This window comes from Sphaerodactylus townsendi, linkage group LG03 (assembly GCF_021028975.2).
Source record: "Sphaerodactylus townsendi isolate TG3544 linkage group LG03, MPM_Stown_v2.3, whole genome shotgun sequence".
NCBI lineage: Eukaryota > Metazoa > Chordata > Lepidosauria > Squamata > Sphaerodactylidae > Sphaerodactylus > Sphaerodactylus townsendi.
The window spans coordinates 119,078,120-119,097,664 of NC_059427.1; the positions used below are offsets into that span (position 1 = coordinate 119,078,120).

Here is a 19,545-nt window from a genome sequence, read left to right on the forward strand (position 1 = left end):
AAGCCGTCTCCTCTTTTTCTTTACAATGTTGAACACATGCATGGTTGGTCTCTCCCTCCATGTCAGTCATCCTTCCAAGCTGCTGTTTGTCATATGATTAGAGGGGAAACATAGATACTTGCATGTTCTTCCAATGGGAAAAGTAATTCCTCAAGGGCGGTAAAACAGAAGGAAACAGCTACCAGCCTACCATATAGCTCCAATTTGTCTCATGGCAGGATCCCCATAGCATTTGCCTTCCATGATCACAGATTTCCTGTGTGATGCATCATTTAGACTCAAAGTGCTTACTGGTCCTAAAAGAAGCAGAATTTTGCTTCTTGTATTCTGGATACGGCACTGGTCTAGACGGCCAGGCTATCCTGAGCTTGTCAGATCTGAGAAGCTAAACAGGGTCATCCCTGGTCAGTATTTGGGTGTGAGACCACCTAGGAATACCAGGGTTGCTCCCCAATGGCAAGCAGTGACAAACCACCTCTAAATATCTCTTGCCTTGAAAACCTCCCAGGGTCACCATGAGTCAGCTGTGATGACAGCACTTTACTTGTATATTTATGTAAAGACACACATCTATTTTGGATGCAACATGTGAATAGACAGAGCACTCTTTGATTACATGACTGCTTGTGCAATGCAGTCTCCTTGTTTTGCTTCCAGTCAGGAGGTGTTAACCCTTCTCATTTTCATATTGACAGATCATGAAGCTTAGCCAGACTAACCTAAATAGCTTCAAAAGCAGAGTAGGTGAGACCACTTATGTACTGTAAACCTCGGCTGACCCACTCTGTGCCACTAATCCAATCTAGAATCTCCCCAGCCTGTTTTGATGGCATTTCTTTATTTAATTCGGTTTCTGTATTTTGCTGTAAGATCTGCTTTGCACCTGCAAAGAATACGCTCTCTAAGCAACTGGAATAAGATGGCTTGTCAAAAGAGACACATAAGAACTCTTGTGGTATAAATATGCTGAAGCTGTCTCGGGAAGTGCTTCAGTTCTTAAATGAGTGCAGACTGGTTGCACTTGAGATTTGGGGATGGGAGGGAAGGGACATTGATTAAATCCCCCTGGCTTATGAAATTTCCGTTATAGACTAAATATTTTAATTTAATTTTTACCTCATTTATACCTCACCTCCTCCCCAGTGGGGACCCAAAGTGACTTACCTTATTCTTTCCTCCATTTTATCCTCACAGTGATCCTTATAAGGTATGTTAGGTTGAGAGTGTATGACAGGTCCAAGGTCACACAGCATGCTTCCTTGGTATCTAAATGCAAATACATCTGATACTTCCTTCTGAAGTCTAGAGAATAACAATGTATTCTGCCTCTACACTAATGACCTTCACATGGCTGCAGAGAAGCTTGAAGATACCATACTTTCAAACTCAGAACACAAATTAAAAGAACCTGGCATGTACTGATTTAAAATGAGCATAGGAACCTACCTCATATGGGCTCCATTGGTCCATGTAGCTTTATCCTGTCTAGTAATAGCATCTCTCTATGGGCAGAGAAAGGTATTTTCCTGACACTTGCTAGTGGAGATTGAAGTTGGAACATTATGCATGTCAAGTATGTGCTTTGTCACCAGGCTGCAACGCTTTGTGGCTGTAACGTTTATTATTATGGCCAAGGCTGTGTCTCCCCTACTGTATTCCCAGAGAAACTAGATCATGCGGGATGTGGACATTATGCCCTGGATGCAAGTTGCATAATTTATGTTGCAGTTTTTACTGATTCCATAATTCTGTTTCTGTTTCCATAATTCCATTATTTCCATAATTCTGTTTCCATAACTTTTCCAAAATACTGTTTCCATAATTCCATAAGTCCTTGGAAGAAGCAGCCAGTGGGGCCCCGACTGTCTCTATGGCTTAATTTTAGAGTAATTTTTTCTCAGTAGCTTTTTGCTAGGACACTTGGAAGCATATCTTTATAGCTTGTAAAGACTAGAAATTCACTGCTAAGCAGAGTTCTGTGTCGTTACCGTGTTCCACTTTCCTGCAGAATTGTATTGCAGTCACAGTTCTGATTATGGCTAAAGGTTTCTCCTGGCTGGAATCAGGATGACTCTTATCATGGCAGAAATGGCTTCCTGAAAAATTGGCCTTTCGTCAGAAGAAAGTGTTTCATGTATTGAAGGAATTCAACATGGGCATCAATTGTGACCCTGCATACAAGAGCTCTGAAGTGATGCATTCATTTGGGTTGACATTTTAGAACAGTGAGCCATTTTGCTGGCTTGGTAAGATCAGAGAATTGGGATACACTGATTTGAATTTAAAAAATTACAACATGGTACGACATGTAGGCTTGCTGAAGCATTTCCAGCTGTTATATTTCTAACCTAGTTCCTGCAGAGAACGAGGCTCCTGTTCCTTCTTAATCAGCTTGTATCTGCTCCTGAGACATCTCACGTGCAGCTGGTCTTAGGAATTGTGATAATTGGTTAAAATGCACATTAGGCAGGTTTGAGCTGCTTGACTGTTTTTAAATTTTAGACTTTAATGAGGTCTACAGGATCCTAACTCTGTTCACTTCTTCCTCTTAGGCTGATTCATCTTGTCCAGCATGGCCAGCACTGAGAAAAATGGTAGCAGCCGATCCAGCACCAGCAGCAGCCGGCTACAGAGCAAAAAACCACCCAATCTCTCCATCACGATTCCACCAGTGGAAGTAGAAGATGAAAGCCAAACTGTGGTATGTATTACTATGTAATTTTTCATTAGCAGTTTTACTTTCCATGGTAATTTGTGGGTGGAAAATTAGGGAGAGCATCCATTGTAAGTATGTTAAATGTAGGTATTGTAAGTGTCTTAAATGTTTGTATTGTAAGTATCTGAAATGTAGGTAGATTTCATTTTTAAGATACTGCTTCTTCTTCCCTAGAAATCACTGTTGCAGATGAACAGGCAATAGAATTAACTTGATTGCATTTTGTTGAAATGCAGCCTGACAAAAACTGCCCAGATGTTCTGGCCCCACTTCCAGTCGTGGCAGTTCCTGATTATTTCTTCAGAGAAAGGAGAGAGAGCCCCTTTCAGAACAGTAACCATCTGCCCCTTGTGGCTCTTTGTAACTCTTCTGTTGAGATAATTCCTGAATGTTACATCATGAATAGAAGGAAAACCTCCACTATGACGCTTCTCTCTTTTCTCCTACCCTGCCCCACAAGGTGTAAATTGTGCTGTGGGCTAGATTAGAGTTCCTCTAATACTTAGCATAATCTAATCATCTGTAAAATAGCCTTGTAACAGAAACTAGGACTGACCTCATATTGCAGATGGGAGGGCTGAGGCAGAGAGAGTGTGGCTTGTCTTATAATGAAGGTCAGACTTGAACTGGAACTTTGTGGATTCTCCTAACCACTATTCCACATCAGCTCCCAACCAAACCCTGTAACTTAAATGCTCTAGCCCAGCAAAAGCCTGTTGGAAATTCTTCTGCCTTTTTTCCTCCTGAATCGAGGTGTGCAGTTGTTGTAGGAATATCACAGGTGTTTGATTGCAAGTACATACCTAAGGTTAATCTGCCCTTGGTAAGGAACTTCATGGGTAAATAATATCTTCCTCTACCTCTTCTCCTGTGACAGACAGCTGCATAAAAATGATTTGTCCTGATTGTAGAAAAGTGACAGGAAGTTTGAAAAGGAAAAAAAACCTAAGAATTGTACAAATGGCAGCTGAGAAAGGTCATTAGAATCTGAGAGTTGATAGCTAACAGTTGAAGCTGGCTGCTGAGGCTAGCAGCTGGAGTGTGTGGAACGTGATTGTGTGGAAGAAATTATTTTAGTGTCCTTCCCTAAGGGAAATAGCTCTTCAGTAAAGAGAGTGATCCCAAACCAGTTCTGAGGGAAATTACTCCTAAGTAAATAGGATGATCCCTAACCAGTTTTGAGCATGAAAACTGGGGACAATGTATATGTTTTTCTAACTCCTCTAAGAACTATTATTTTAAGAAGCTTATGTTTATTCAACTAAGCAATAGCTGCCAAGTAAACTCTATTTCAATACATATCAAAACTATCAACACTTTTGTAATTCTCTGTGAATTCTCTGTGAATTACATCAGATGCATGCTGATTACAAGCTGTCTATTGTTTATAAATGTCCTATGTTTCATCATTCCTGTTGTTTTGTTACCGGCGAATTTATTTTCTGAAAACTCCCTGCTAACCTGACTCTAACATTTCCTCCAAAAGTGTAAATAAAATAGTTTTGAGATTTTATTCTCAGTAGACCTTTGTTGTGCCATATTTCTGACCTGTATAAAGAAAGAGTTTTGGTGGATCTCCCCCCCCCCCCCACACTGTCTTTAGTGTGAGACAGAAAAGCAAGTCATAAGTCTCATGAGTGGCAGTGGTGGTTGGTGAGGAAAAATCAATTAAAACAAAAGGAGATCCATCATATCTCACCTCATTGCTTCAATGTTTCTTCTAGCCTTTGCAGAAAAACCCAGTCTATCAAAAGAGTGTGAGCCTCCAAGAGCCCAGAATGAAAAGGCAGGACAGCAGCTTCGAAAGACATCCTGGCTTCCACAGGCAGACATCACTGACCCACAGTATCCGCAAGTAAGGAGGATTTAGGTCATCAGTTTCGTTTGGGCTGATGATGAAAGTCTTGTTTCTTTTTGAAGGAGTTCATCTTGTATTCTTTGATCTCTCTCTTCCTTGGGTTTAATGCAGTCTCTGTGCGGAGATACCTAAGAAAATGATATCTGTGCATGGCCTTGTGCTTGCAACAAATAAATGGTGTCCCTTTTTGGGTATGCGGCTTCTGATGTTTGGCCATGTTTATCTGGACAAAAAGGCTGCTTTAAAATATGAAAAAAAATTGCCCATGGATTACTCAGAATATAAAGCAATATGTCCTTCTCACTTGGAAAACAGAATGGATCTACCATGTACCTGTGTGCTGCAAACTGGAACATAACCTGCATGGGTTTCTCCCATCCTTATGTACCCTGCGGAAACATGTGTCTGCAAACTGTCTGCAATAGAATTTGCTTCCATGGTGCACATACGATGCTGAAGATACTCAGGTGTATAACAAGGGTGGGGCAAGTCAGGGCATTTGTCCTGGGTGCAACTTGGGAGGGGTGCAGTTAGGCCGCCCTCCCAGGACTGGAGCATCACCCGATTGCACCGCCAGTGCCTATCACTGCTTGTTGTTGTGGCCCCCAATGCCGGGTGCAATGATCTGAGTGTGTGTTGGGGAGGAGAGGAACCAGGGAGGAGGGGTTGCATATGTGCGTGCTGCTCAGGACTGTGGGTGTGGCACAACAGTGGCGTAGGAGGTTAAGAGCTCGTGTATCTAATCTGGAGTGTATCTAATCTGGAGGAACCAGGTTTGATTCCCAGCTCTGCTGCCTGAGCTGTGGAGGCTTATCTGGGGAATTCAGATTAGCCTGTGCACTCCCACACATGTCAGCTGGGTGACCTTGGGCTAGTCACAGCTTCTTGGAGCTCTCTCAGCCCCACCCACCTTGCAGGGTGTTTGTTGTGAGGGGGGAAGGGCAAGGAGATTGTAAGCCCCTTTGAGTCTCCTACAGGAGAGAAAGGGGGGGATATAAATCCAAACTCTTCTTCTTTGCCTGGGTGGGTACATGTGGGCTGCCCTGGCTTGGCCCCCTCTGGCAAGGCTGCGATGAGACTCGCCTTCTTGCCTGCCTTCTCTGGAGTGCGCACCCAAGATGGTTTCCCACTCTTCTCCTCCAACCTGGGCTGGAGCAGAGCTGCTTCCCTGCTCTGCCCCTGACCTTGTGTGGCTGCGGCACGTGCATCATGCCTGGGATTGGGGCTTCGTGGCTTGGCACAGGCACTGCCCAGGAAGCTCCACTACAAGGCTGTGGGAAATGAAGGCTCACGGCTACTGGCTGTAGAGCAGCGGAAATGAGAGGCAGGCTAGTGAGGGGGCGGCTGGCTGGGGGGGGGGAGGTGGGGAGCATCTTCCAGTGCCTGGGAGTCTCCTTGCCAAGTGTCGGATTGCTGACCTTGACAGTGTCCTTCCTGTGAGGCTTTTCTGCCCACTGCAACTCCATGGCTTAAAGAAATAAGAATTTATTTGCTTGTTACATGGAAAAAAACAACATCCCACCCCCCAAAAAATTAACTTTCCTGTCCTGCAGGCAGAAACTCTTTCTCCTCCCACAGCTAAAAGGCCACTGCATTGTTTGCAGTTTTTCCCCCCAAAGGCTTCTGTTTCTACTTCATCAGTTCAAAAGCTAGAAATAAAACTAACAGCGAATGTGGGGGGGGGGGGGCACAAAAACCACTTTCTGACTCTTGAACCTCCTGGACTGGAGTGGGTGGTGGGTGAGAATGGAAAGGATTCCAGAAGGAGGTGAAGGTCTGTTTACAACTGTTCAGGTTGTGATGCTTTTTACAGAGCAATCAATTTCTTGCTTCAATTCTTCATCAGTATACCCCCCCCCCTTTGCTTTCTTGAATGCAACAACCCAAAAGAGAGTTTGAACATGAGGCAGTAGGATGGAAAGGCTCGGGCTGCCCCTTTGTCTTTGCCTGTGTTCCTTGCTCTCTGAACATGGAGAACCTTTCCAAGCATCCTGTATTGGCAGGCTGAAGGGGAAATCAGGCAGCTTCAGGGGAGTGAGGCTGCCTGCTCTGGACTCCCTGGAGGGGCGTGTCACCAGAGTATGAGAGTGTGAGCAGAGGAAGTTGGAGAGGCTTGCAGCAGAGATCCCAGTTCAAAGAGAGAGGGACTTGGAGCCCACTGGTTCCCGGCCAATGGCAAGTGTGGAGATTTCCTTCCCAGCCAGCCATGTCTCGCTGCAAGCACTGCAACCCTCAGCAGCTCATCTTGAATTGTGAGGGCTCCACAGTCTCCCAATGTGTGCTGGGGAGGGAGTGATAACCACCTACAGGTGACCCTCCCTCCCTCCCTCCCTCCTTCCTTCCTTTCTCCCTTCCTCCCTCCCTTCCTTCCTTCCTTCCTCCCTTCCTCTTTTTCTCTTTCTTTACCTTCCCCTCTCCCCCTTCTCAGTCTACCAGATGGGTGGACAGCTGAAAGAGCTGCCAGGTTTCCTCCCTGTTGTATCTTCTGACCCACTCTCCCACATATCTTTGCAATCTAGGCAGTCTGGGGGGAGGGCCCAATTTCCCTTCTTGCCCCGGTGCCATTTTCTGTAGATATGCCCCTGAAGACACTTCGCTTTTTAAAAAAACGAATCTTTGATCACACCGTTACTTTTTAATGAAGCATACTGGAAGATTTTAAGGGGTATGGGATGTGAACTGTCACTAGTGCAAGGGAGGGGAAGGGGTGAGATGAGGATGGTGGCTTCCTGTGTGTCTGTGGATCCTCCCTTGCCAGATGCATGATATATGGAAAGTGGGTATGTGAGTACCAGGTCCTCCAGCTACGGGTACCTGGTTTGGCTGCCAGAAGAAATAACCCTCTTCCCTCATAAAGAGGTTGGGTACTGTATGGTGTGTCATTCATCTAATCAGTTTTAGAAACAAGTTGTCAAAAACGGTGGTGGTGGAGAAACAGCTCCCACAGTCAGAAGTGTTTCCTTGCTCCCACATTTAACTTTGTTTTTTTTCTGAACGAGTGTCTGTACTCCAAAGTTTCTCTTTAACGTCCTGAAGCCTTGATAAGAAATTAACTAAAACCAAAATTAGCCCTTGTCAGATGTCATGTTTTCTCTGCTAGCTTTGAGGGTGCCTTTGCTAAGGGCAAGAACCTTCTGTCAGAAACCAGCCTCTTGGGTTCAGTGTTCAGAGGTAGGGCAGCATGTATGTGATGGTGCAGGTAGACTCCACATCTCTACACACTCTACATCTCAGCCCCTTTCAAAGACTTTTTCCAACCCATTCCTCCTGTCATATTGCCATGTTGGGTTGATTTCTAGCCTGCAGAAATTTTCCTGAAGAAAGGCCTCGGTGACCTGAATGCCCTGTTCCCTAGGAGCATTCTGATTTACTTGCTGGGGTTCAGTGTTATGGTATGTAGTTTATCTTCTGTTTTTGTTTGGTTTATTTCCTCAGAGGGACGGCCCAGTGGTTCGGAGTCAGCAACGAATGTGACGGAAAGCGACAGCACTGGCAGCGCAAAAGCTTGCAGCATTGCAGCCTGCGGTATGGAAAACTCAAACCTGCCTACCGAGAAATGGAGCTGGCCAGCCAAGAAGTGCCTTCCTTCCAAGGAACGGAGTCTCCAAAGCCAGGCAAGATGCCAAAGGTAAGCCTTGGGTGCCCTTTCACTTCATTGGCCTTGAGGGCCAGTGCTGTGTAGTGGCAAGAGTCCTGGGTTTGATTGTGAAAACTGTGGATTTGTATCCCACTTAAGATAAAGCTGACTGTGCGAGGTGTGTCTGGAAAGGTATGCCTCTCGTGAGTTCTACTAGGGGGGAAGCTGGTTGTGAATGAAATGAATAATCTTCTTCCAGTAACAATTATATTGTAGATTTAGGTTGAGAATTGCTGTTGTGATATTATTATGTTATTGACATTGCTATCATACTATTGTTGTCGAGATTGTTATGCTACTGTTATATTATTGTGTGTGTGTTGCTATGAAATGTTATGCTGATGTTCTTGTAAGTGCATTAATCTGTTATTAGTCTGTTAACCTGACACTAATTTATTAAGTATTTACTGAATTATTGATTATTGTGGGGCTATTGTACTGGATTTGTTCTTATGTTTAGTCCTATTGTATTACTGTTATTTATTATGTTGTGCACCACCCTGAGCCCTCCGGGGGAGGGCGGTATATAAATTAAATATCTAATCTGTCACCTGTTGGTCTTTCAGATTGTTGATCCTTTGGCCCGAGGCCGTCCCTTCCGGCACCCGGATGAGGTGATTTGGATGTACACCGCATATTCCTGCCGGGCCCTGGCATTGTCTTCGCTGACTATCGCGCCTAAACAGCGTTCGGTCCTGCGGCGGCGCAAGATCTGCCCATTAGAGAAAAAGGGAATCTGTTGCCCATATGAGTTTCAAAGCAGCTGCAGCATTAATCAGAGTGAGTTCTTCTGGGACCCACCTTTCCTTTTTACCATCTCCTCCCATTGTCCCTTTGCTGTGTGTACTGTGGAAGGTTACAAAATCACAGTGTGTAACAGTATATCACAGTGTGTAACAGACTTCCCTCTGTGATACATCTCTGAAGGTGCCAGCCACAGATGCAGGTGAAACGTTAGGAACAAGATCCACCAGACCACGGCCCCACAGCCTGGAAAACCCATCACAACCAGCTGGCTAAAAGGCTGGCTAAAAATGCTCTCTGCCACTGTTAACCATCTCATTGTTGTATCATGTCCCAGTTGTCTGTTTTAGTGTGAAGGTATGTCCAAATACTCTCCTCTCCCCACGGTTTTGAATTGTAAAGCCATTGTAGTGTTCCGGGGGGAGGGGACAAGCTTTTTGGTAGCCACCTTCTGTGACAAGTATTTGAAGCACAGTACAGTTTAGTAAACATGAGATCTATTGACTATGGTATTCTTTCTGATCTCAGGCATACTGACACCTCTTAAGCCTTGCGTTTCGTTTTAAAACACAGTTAAATTAATTAAAGGCAAGTTGGTTTGAAATATTGATGTTTGTCTTATTTGGAGTTTTCCTTGTTATTTGTAATATCGGTTTTTTAATGAGATGACTTGAAGGGCATGTTGCAATCATATTTATAAAACATTTGCATATTCCAAAATCGGGATTTGTGAAAAGTGCAGCAGTTGAGATGATCCTCCTTGATCTGAGATTGCAAATGCCTCAGCAGACCAGGTGCTTGGGAGCAGTAGCAGCCGAAGGCCATTGCTTTCACATCCTGCATGTGAGCTCCTGAAAGTATCTGGTGGGCCACTGTGAGTAGCAGAGTGCTGGACTAGATGGACTGTAGTCTGATCCAGCACGCTCTTTCTTATGTTCTTATGATTCCGGCAGCCTAGACCATTAAATGGATAGCACTCCTGTCACCAGATGGTGCTGCTGTATGGCAGAGGGGATGTTTAGCAGCATTGTGGCTGGGGACAACCCAGGCATTTGCTGTCAATTTTGTTGTGCAAAACAGTGCGTCTGATATTCAGAACCAGTGTTGCTACAATGGGCTTATATCCAGCAACCATCCCAGCCAACCAGACTTGTTCTTGTTGCCAAGAATCAGAGCACTGCTGCTGCTTTGTCAGCCTGAAATCGGTTGATCTGTTGTCTCAGTTGGTCATGCATAGAGAATCAGATTTCTCAAATGCAACCTGCCTTCCATTTTTAAGAGGCAGCATAAATCCTTGTGGATCCTACAAAACAACAGGAGGACTCTGAAACCTAAAATCAAATGTGTTGAACTTGGCCGTTCACTGTCCTGTTTTTTCCCCATCCCTGAAAGGGCCGCTCAGTTCTGGAGCCTTCTGGGCCAAAGCGAAGATGCAACAAACGGAGCTTTATATATCCCAGCTTTCTGGATGAGGACATGGTGGATGGCATGGATACGTTTGACTCCTCTTTCTTCAGTAAGGCAAGCATGGTTCCATGGTTATTCCTTTCTCTTGCCACAACCTCCAAGATCTGTTTAGGATTTTACTGGCTATGGATTTTTTAAAAGTTGTATAGCACAGCAGGTGGACTGTAAACTGAAGACCCAAGTTTGGTTCCCCGCTCCTCCACATGAGCAGCTGATTCTAAACTGGTTGAACTGGGCTTGTTTCCCCACCCCAACATGTGAAGCCTGCTGGGTGACCTAGGGCTAGTCACAGTTCTCTCAGAACTCTCTCAGCCCACCTACCTCACAGGGTATCTGTGGTGGGGAGGGGATGGAGTTTGTAAACTTCTTTGAGATTCCTTAATGGTAGGGAAAAGCAGGGTATAAATACAAACTTCTCTTTTATTGCCTCTCAAACTTCCTAGCTTAAATGCTCACTTGGATAATTTTGAGCAGAAAGCTGCCTTTTAGAAAGGTAACCTTTTGACTTGAGTGTGCCTTTTCCAGTTGCCATCTGAACTAAATAACATTCAGCTCCACACAATGCAAAATGTTGAGAAGTCCTGATTTTCAGACCGTAAGATTCTCACTTTATCCATTGAGTGCTGCCATGAGGCACGATTTTCATAGAACTGTTGTATATTTTGGCCATCGTGACTAAGCTGGGCTGCTGTATTTGGTTATCTGAGTCCCTCTCATTTTGTTGGGGTGACCTAGCTTACAAGATATTATCCATATTTTTTTTTCTCTCACAGATTGACACACATGAGGAAATGTGTTCCATGCCAGATGACGTGTTTGAATCTGTGCCCCTATCTGCGACATATTTCCGAAGTCTTCCTCAGACAGAAGAAAGCAGGTCACCTGAGGCCGAGCAGCCACTTCAGTGAGTCCTGGGTTCTAGTTAAGAATGGTGCCAGGATCTTGATGTGGAGATGCTTCTTGAAGTCCCTTTGGACCTGGGCTGTGTCTTAACCATGACCAACTGGGACTAGGGAGAAGCAAAACCAGGCATTGTTTGCTTCACAGTATAGCAAGACTTTATTTAAAACAGTTGTCCTCTGCCTTTCAGTAAAATGTTACTCCACAGCAGTTTATACAATCAGAATATTATGACAGAAGTTACTATAATGCAGTCCTTCAATGCAATAAAATATAAACCAACCAGCAGACAAGATCACAACATAAAACATTTGATCCAACAGACAAATCTTACAAACTCCCATAAAACAAGATCAAATAAAAGCTAGTCTGAGTTGGCACATTTTTTTAAATAAAGGCAATCTTGGAAGAGGCCAAGTGAGTTTCCTAGGGCAGGTCATTCCCTCGTCCCAATCCTCAATGTCTGGGTTAGTTGATACTGGAGAAAGAAGCTTGTCTGGTTATCTGTCTCTCCAAACCCTTTAGGTTTTAAATGTCAGATCCATCACTGTGACTGGCACTCAGCCAAATAGGCAATCAGTGAATCAATATAGGGAGGATGAGATCTTTGCATCTTTTTTTTACGTAGATCAGGGGTCTGCAACCTGTGGCTCTCCAGATGTTCACGGACTACAATTCCCATCAGCTGGGCTGATGGGAATTGTAGTCCATGAACATCTGGAGAGCCACAGGTTGCAGACCCCTGACGTAGATGTTTAAAAAGCTGAATCACCCTGCAACTATACAGGAGCTGAATAGTTTGATATGTGATCTTCTCCTGGAAAGAATTAGGTATTTCAGTCAAGTGGTCAAGGATAAATTCCAAGGAATAACTGTTAATCTGTTGCTTCCAAACATGAACATACACATTGAAGCTGCCTTGTACTAGGTCAGTATTTCCTCTCTAGAGTCTCAGGTAGACATCTTATGTATATCATCTGCTCTCTGGTCCTTTTAAGCCAGGCACAAATATACTGTTGCATAAATGTTTATGATCCACTTCATCAGATTCAAATGAATTCTGTTATTGGGTTTGAGACTTCTCCCTAGAAAGTAATTAACAGGTGTGCCTTCCTCTTTTCTCAAAAAAGGGGGGAAAGGCCTAACAAAAGCCTAAATCTGATATATGAACAATCTGAAGGTTATAAATGATGTAGGCCTGTATTTTGTTACAATACCATTGGGACTTGGAGAACACTGTTTGTTTGTTTGTTTGTTTGTTTGTTTGTTTGTTTGTTTGTTTGTTTGTTTGTTTGTTTGTTTGTTTGTTTGTTTGTTTGTTTGTTTGTTTGTTTGTTTGTTTATGTATTAATTAACCCGCTCTACCCCCGAAGGGCTCAGAGCGGTGTACAGGTCAAGCAAAATAATAAAATACAAATATAAAACGAATCAAATAACCCAATTAAAATCAGTTATTACAATAAAACCAGTAGCAGCAATACAATATAATCCATTTATAATTTGATGGATGGCGTCCAGTCCTAAACCCTGGGAGGAGATACAGGTTGCATCTATTGGGATGGAAGCATTTTAATCAGTACAAGGGAACAAATTCTTATATGTCCATGTTGTCCTTCACACTTTTAATAGAGAGGATTCTTTCTATTTTGCAGGCGCGCAGGAGCTGCCAAAGTCCTACCATCGCCAGTAGCCGCTTCACAGAGAGGCACACGGATTGCTTCTAAAGTGAAGCATTTTGCCTTTGATCGCAAGAAGCGTTACTACGGCCTGGGAGTGGTGGGCAAGTGGCTGAACAGGACCTATCGCAGGAGCATCAGCAGTGTGGTGCGGACTCAGTTGGAGATCACAGACAGCCATAGGTAGGAAGGCCGCATATTGATTACGACTTGGGTAAATCAAGGTCTTTGTATGGCACTACTGCAGAGATACTCAATAATTGGGGGAATACTCCATTGTTGCTCTCCCTTTAGCCTGCTAGACCTCCTGACCACTCTACAGGATGAGCTTTGGGTCATTGTAAAACGCTTCAGAACCAGAAGAGAAGTGGGTTCAGATGTCCTCTTCCAATAATATAACATTGTAGAATTGATGCCTGGCTTGTGCTCTCCTTGTCAGGTGCTCCCCAGTCAGTGAATCTTTATGTCTGTGAGTATCAGTGTGTTAGATGTGCTTTTGCGACTTTTTATTTCCTTGGTTTTACTGAGTTTTGATCAAGGGTAGCCTAGTGGTCAAAAATCTGAACAATTCATCTCAAAGTCCCCAGTGCAAACCTTGCCTCTTCTAAAGGCCACCAACTGAGTTAATACTGGTCTGCCTTACAGAATTAATGTAATGATGACTTGGCATGTAAGGTTCTCTGTGAATAATGGAAAGAACTGTATGAACAGTTATTTAGTTTATGTCGAAGGCTTTCACGGCCAGAATCACTGGGGTGCGGTGTGGTTTCCAGGCTGTATGGCTGTGTTCTAGCAGCATTCTTTCCTGACGTTTTGCCTGCATCCGTGGCTGGCATCTTCAGAGGATCTGATAGTGGGAAAGCAAGTAGAGTATATATACCTGTTGGTGTGTCCAGGGTGGGGGAAAGAACCATTGTCTGTTAACAAGTAAAGGGTGCAGGCGAAACATCAGGAGAGAATGCTGCTAGAACACGGCCATACAGCCCAGAAACCACATAGCACCCCGGTTATTTAGTATATTTATGTGTATTAGTCTTTTATCGCCATATTGAATAGTAAAATGGATGGGGATATTTCCAAATATTTCCCCATCCCCTGAGCCCTTCGGGGGAGGGCGGTTTATAAATACAATAAATCAAATCAAATCAAATCAAATAGCGCTGCCCTTTCTGTGCAGACCGTGAGCTAGTTGTCATGAATGGGAGAATTTAAAAATGGAGTTCAGCCTAAGGCTTAATGTGTTGTTTTCTTAATATTCAGGATCTGCTTTTCGGATTGCTTTACATCGCCACCTTTAAATGCCAATAAGGTTTTTTTTTCCTATTCAGCTTTTGCTAAATGTACACCTCGATAGGTAGCTTTCAAAGGGGACTTGAAAAATGTGAAGAAGATATATCTTTTGGTGTTCACTAACCATGATGACTAAAAGGAAACTGCCATTATTTGAGGCAGTAAATATCTGAATATCAGTGCTGAGAGGCATTATCAGAAAAAGGCCTTGGCCTCTATGTTGACCATCTAGAGTAACTAGATGGGCACTATGTGAGACAGTCTGCTAGACTAAAAGGATCACTGATCTGAGCTGGCAGGGTGGTTCTTATCAGCATACGGACATTTTTTCTTCCTTTCTCCATAACAGGCCCTACTTTACCTATTGGATCACCTCTGTCCATATCATCATTACCCTGCTGATCATTGGTACTTATGGGATTGCTCCAGTTGGCTTTGCCCAGCACCTGACAACAGCACTTGTGAGTTTCATAGTACTTGTTTAATTTCTTCTTGCTGTACAGAAAAAAGAGAGATAGTCACTGATTGGCTGTTGAACCAAAATCCTGCAACCAGAAAAGTCAAGTTCTGTATGTTTTCTGCAAACTGAACAAAATAAACAAGTTACACAAATTCAGTCAGGATTGTTTGATGGAATCCATCAGCTGTAACAAGCCAGTAGAACAACTCAACTCATCAAAAATAGCAGAGGTCAATTTAAACATTAAGTTAGTGAAGACCTCTTTCAGTGGTGAACTTCTCAAAAGTTCTTGCCAGGGCATCAGATTTAGACCCTGATCCGCTTTTGCAGCTGAAACATAATTTCCAGTTCCTTAAAAGTTCCAATATGCTCCTTTTCTCAAGTTGTTTGTAACTGAGAATTAACATAAGAATCTCTCTTGTGACAATGCAGGTATTGAGGAACAAAGGTGTTTATGAGAGCGTGAAGTACATCCAGCAGGAGAATTTCTGGGTTGGCCCAAGTTCGGTAAAGACTGCTTCCATTTTTGTTTGTTCTAACCTTGCTTGCCTAAGAGGATGGAATTCCTTCCCTTTTAAGGATGAGGCAGTGCATGTTATTCAAAGTGCTCTGGGATGTTGGTTTCTTGATTTTACTGTGAAGGTAAAATTTGCATGCAGTTTCACATTTTTTAAAATTTGTATTTGCAATGATCCAGAGACTGTATCAGCCAATTGATATTCAAGGAAGTTGTCTTTCTATGGCTTTCCCAGGTGGCAGTTACCATTCACTGCAAAGTGGAGGGAAGAGAAATTAAACTGGCAAGCCTCCTTTTCCACTGAGAGTCTCTGTCTCGTTCTTCCTTTCCTACTCTGCATTTCAGATTGACTTGATCCACCTAGGAGCCAAGTTCTCCCCCTGCATAAGGAAGGACCTACAGATTGAGAACCTGATCCAGAAGGAGAGAGACAAAGAGAGCAAGTCAGGCTGCTGCGTCCAGAATGATAACTCTGGCTGTGTTCAGACTCGGCAAGAAGACTGCTCGGTGAGTATGAAGGCTGGAGGGTTGCTCTGAAAGGCAGGTTCTCCCCTGGGCTGAAGGACATCTTGTGGGTGGTTCCCATAGACCCACCGGGGAGGCAGGAAATAAGGGTCTGTCTGGATGAAACCTGACTCCTGTGGGGGAAAGCAGCCTTTATTTCAATTCCCATTTCTAAAGAATTTTAGATTCAGCTTTCATCTTGATTTGTCCATGTTTTTAACCTTGTCATAAGACCAGAAGTATGGCCTGGTGTTGGTTGCTTTGAGATCATATAATCGTTGCAATAAAATCATAGGCCCAAAATATTGCCAGGATGGAGGACTGCAATTAAATTGTGAGGCTTTCTTTTCTTTTCTTTTTCTTTTCTTTCTTTCTGTCTTTTTTTTTTTTTGCTGAATCATGCTGAAGTGGTGGCACCTGGGCATCTGTTTTTCATAATGGCATCCATGAGCGTTTTTTTTGAGAAGCTTAACTTAGTTTTACTGGTTAAATTCCTCTTTTGTTTGATCACACCATAAATGTATAAAATATCAGAACATAATTCAAATGAAGCAGTATAATAAAAATCCAAATTAAAGTTGGGAAGAACAAAGGAAAACCCCGGTAATTTTGTATCTTTTCATGTAATGTCCCCAAATACCCTTCTGAATAAAAATACTTTTTTTAAAAAAATCTGTAAATTGATATGTCTAGTTGGACCTTTGAAGGAAACACCTTTTTAGTGCTGACCTCAATTTCTGTGTATCCCAAATAAAAATTCTGTATGGGCAGAGCTCCCATGGGGCTGTTCTCCTTTTAAACCCCCCCACCCCCAATCACTTTTTCTTCTTATCCTTGTAGGAAACATTAGCCACTTTTGTGAAATGGCCAAATCATAACCCACCAGATGTTGACCCCAGCAATTCTGATCTAAAAAGGTCATCGGGAGCAGTGTGTCATCAGGATCCCAGGTAGCTGTCATTACTGTGCTTGTCCACAAAGGACAAATCTGTGGTGTAGTGATTGGAGTGTTGAACTAGAAACAGGGTTCACATTTCCACACAGTCACGAAGCTCACTGAGTGCGCTGAAGCAGTGATGTTATTTCAGCCTAACCTACCTTGCAGGGTGGTGTGAGGATAAAAATGGGGAATGGCTACATAGACCATTCTGAGTATGTGGGAGTGACACAATAAAAATGTATAGATAAAATTGGTAAGCAAGGGGCTTATTTATCAGAGCTGGGGAGTATGACTCTTCTGAGCACTCAACAGTTGTTTGCTATCTCCCAACAGGACCTGTGAGGAACCTGCTTCAAATCGACCTCACATATGGCCTGATGACATCACCAAGTGGCCGGTAAAGATTTCTTTCTCCCTTGTTTCAAGAAGTCTGAGGATATGAGATAGTTAATGTTGACAGTAGAATCTCAGTGTCCTAGTATGTCATTATGCTAATTAGCAAAGATAAAAATGAACAGGAAAGGTTAAGATGGGTTACCCCAATATTTGCTGAAAGCCTCTTCTCTAATAGTATACTGTGTGTTTTTCACAGATCTGTACTTATCAGGCCAAAACTAATCATACTGGCTTTCTGCATATGGACTGTGACATTAAAGGAAGGCCATGCTGTATTGGGACAAAAGGCAGGTAAGCGTGTGATTATGGAAACATCTCTTAAAGCTGCTAGCAAGATACAACAGAGCTGAGGAAATGCACAATTTTAAATTCCTTCTTGCTGCTCCTGGTTTTTTTGAGGGGCGGGGAGGTTCTGTTCCAGTCAGTTTTCTAAGCAAAGTTAGTATTGAGTAAAGATAAGTTACCTGTAGTGTAATTATAGTGTCGTGTAATTGCATGCAAGAATTACAAATCAGCATCCCTTCAGGCTTTGTAATATATTACCCAAAATAACCAAGATTTGCTAAACTTGAACAGCAAAACACCAAGAGATGTCATGGGCTTTCTAGAAACTCAGTTTTAGTAAAGCTCCTTAACAGTTTGTGGTTTCCTTTCTTGTCAGCAAGCTACACCCGAGATGCCTAAATTGAGATGAATGGTTCAGTTTACTGATCATCTTTAAAGCATATTAGAATACAGTGCAGCCATCTGGGATCACAGGCTGAAGAAATGCAAATTTGACAGTTCCTATTTTTCTGAATTATTAATACATGAGAGAGGGCAGGTGTTTCAAGATTAGGGCTGAAGCTGCAATCTGTCTCTGAGTTTGCCAAAACTAGCCGGTATTAGCTCAAGACAGTCCTGAATTTTCATTGCTGTGCTGTGGAGAGTTGTAATAGCTGTTTTGTTAGAGCCTCTTCTGGAGGTGGAAAAGTGACTTGTTCTCTCACTGGAATTAATTCACAACCCAATGTCCATGCCAAAAAACTGATATTTCCATGCTGAGTTGAAGATCTGTGGTGATCATGAGCAAGTGGTGCATGTAGATACAGTGTGCTTCTGCTTCTGAAACCAAATTTGAAGGCTTCCCCTTCTGTTTACCTCCTTCATTCCCTTCTTGGAAAGAAGGCAGCAATCAGTTTTCCAGTATGGTATTGCCCATGGAACTCTGCAGTTGTGGATGCTTTTATAATGGTTTTGTTTAAGACCCTTGGTGGGTATAGGGTGGAAATTTAACCCCTTTGTATAGAGGCCTGGGGACCTCATGTTCTCCAGTGACATCAAGTTACTGTACCGACATGCAGGAACTAAGTAATGTCACGACAAAGGCCGATCTAGTTACTAACCTAGATTTTACTGAGAAATGGAGGTAAAGAATAGGTAGGTGAGGATTGAATGGTTAACTGCTGTGATTTGTGATGTCTCTCTTTGACCCCATCCGCAGCTGTGAGATCACTACTCGAGAATACTGTGAATTCATGCATGGCTACTTCCATGAAGAAGCAACTCTCTGTTCACAGGCAAGTGATGCATTAGGGAGCATCAAAATCTGTACGATTTACCCTTTGCTTGCACTTTGGCAACTGTCTGTGTGACATCAGGAAGCCAACCACTTCCTTCCTGGATCTGTGCCCCTCATGGCTAGTTAAGGCCAGTGATGAAGGTGTGCTGGAAATGGTCAACTTGTCCTTGGACACAGGGACTTTCCCAGAGGGGCTGAAGGAGGCAGTGGTGAAACTGCTTTTGAAGAAGCAACAGATCTGACCAACTACCACCCAGTCTAGAAATTCGTTATTTCTGGGAAAGATAGTTGAAAGAGCAGTGGCAATGCAGTTTCAAATGTTCTTGGATGAAACTTGGGGATTGGACCAATTTCAGTCTGGCTTCTGCCCTGGCCTTGGGATGGAGACCATGTTGGATGATCTCCTGTGTCAACTAGAGAGAAGTGGATCAGTGCTGCTGTTTTTTCTTGATCTCACTGCAGCGTTTGAAGTGGTTGATCACAACCTATTGACCCACGGCCTCGCCATTTCTGGGGTTTGAGGGAAAGCCTTTTTTGACCCTGGCAATTAGGGTTGGATTAATAATTCTTGTGATTTCATCTCCCTAAACCAGGGGTGGCCAACCTGAGTACTCCCAGATACCATGGGATTACACTTCCTAATCAGTTTCCTTCTGCCAGCATGGCCAATTGGCCATGCTGGCAGGGGCTGCTGGGAATTGTAGTCCATGAACATCTGTGCTGGCAGGGGCTGCTGGGAATTGTAGTCCATGAACATCTGGAGTGCCAAAGGTTGGCCACCCCTGCCATAAACCATCTTGGTTGCTTTTTCAGAGTAAAATTGCCCATGGGGCATAGCTGAACCTAAGGCACAAAGTTCTCATTAGGAAGGCCAAAAAT

At 43.4% G+C, this 19,545-nt stretch overlaps 1 protein-coding gene across 1 annotated transcript in view; it reads left to right on the forward strand.

Annotated features, from left to right (window-relative positions):
• Positions 1 to 19,545, forward strand: part of RHBDF2 (rhomboid 5 homolog 2) — a 74,924-nt gene that overhangs the window by 46,952 nt on the left and 8,427 nt on the right. Inside the window, 15 exon segments of the mRNA XM_048492037.1 lie at positions 2,553 to 2,701; positions 4,441 to 4,571; positions 8,010 to 8,202; positions 8,778 to 8,839; positions 8,841 to 8,991; positions 10,348 to 10,476; positions 11,196 to 11,326; positions 12,975 to 13,181; positions 14,638 to 14,749; positions 15,181 to 15,255; positions 15,611 to 15,772; positions 16,610 to 16,719; positions 17,043 to 17,106; positions 17,302 to 17,396; positions 18,589 to 18,664. Coding sequence (XP_048347994.1) covers positions 2,573 to 2,701; positions 4,441 to 4,571; positions 8,010 to 8,202; positions 8,778 to 8,839; positions 8,841 to 8,991; positions 10,348 to 10,476; positions 11,196 to 11,326; positions 12,975 to 13,181; positions 14,638 to 14,749; positions 15,181 to 15,255; positions 15,611 to 15,772; positions 16,610 to 16,719; positions 17,043 to 17,106; positions 17,302 to 17,396; positions 18,589 to 18,664 — 1,827 coding nt within the window. The 5' untranslated portion in view covers positions 2,553 to 2,572.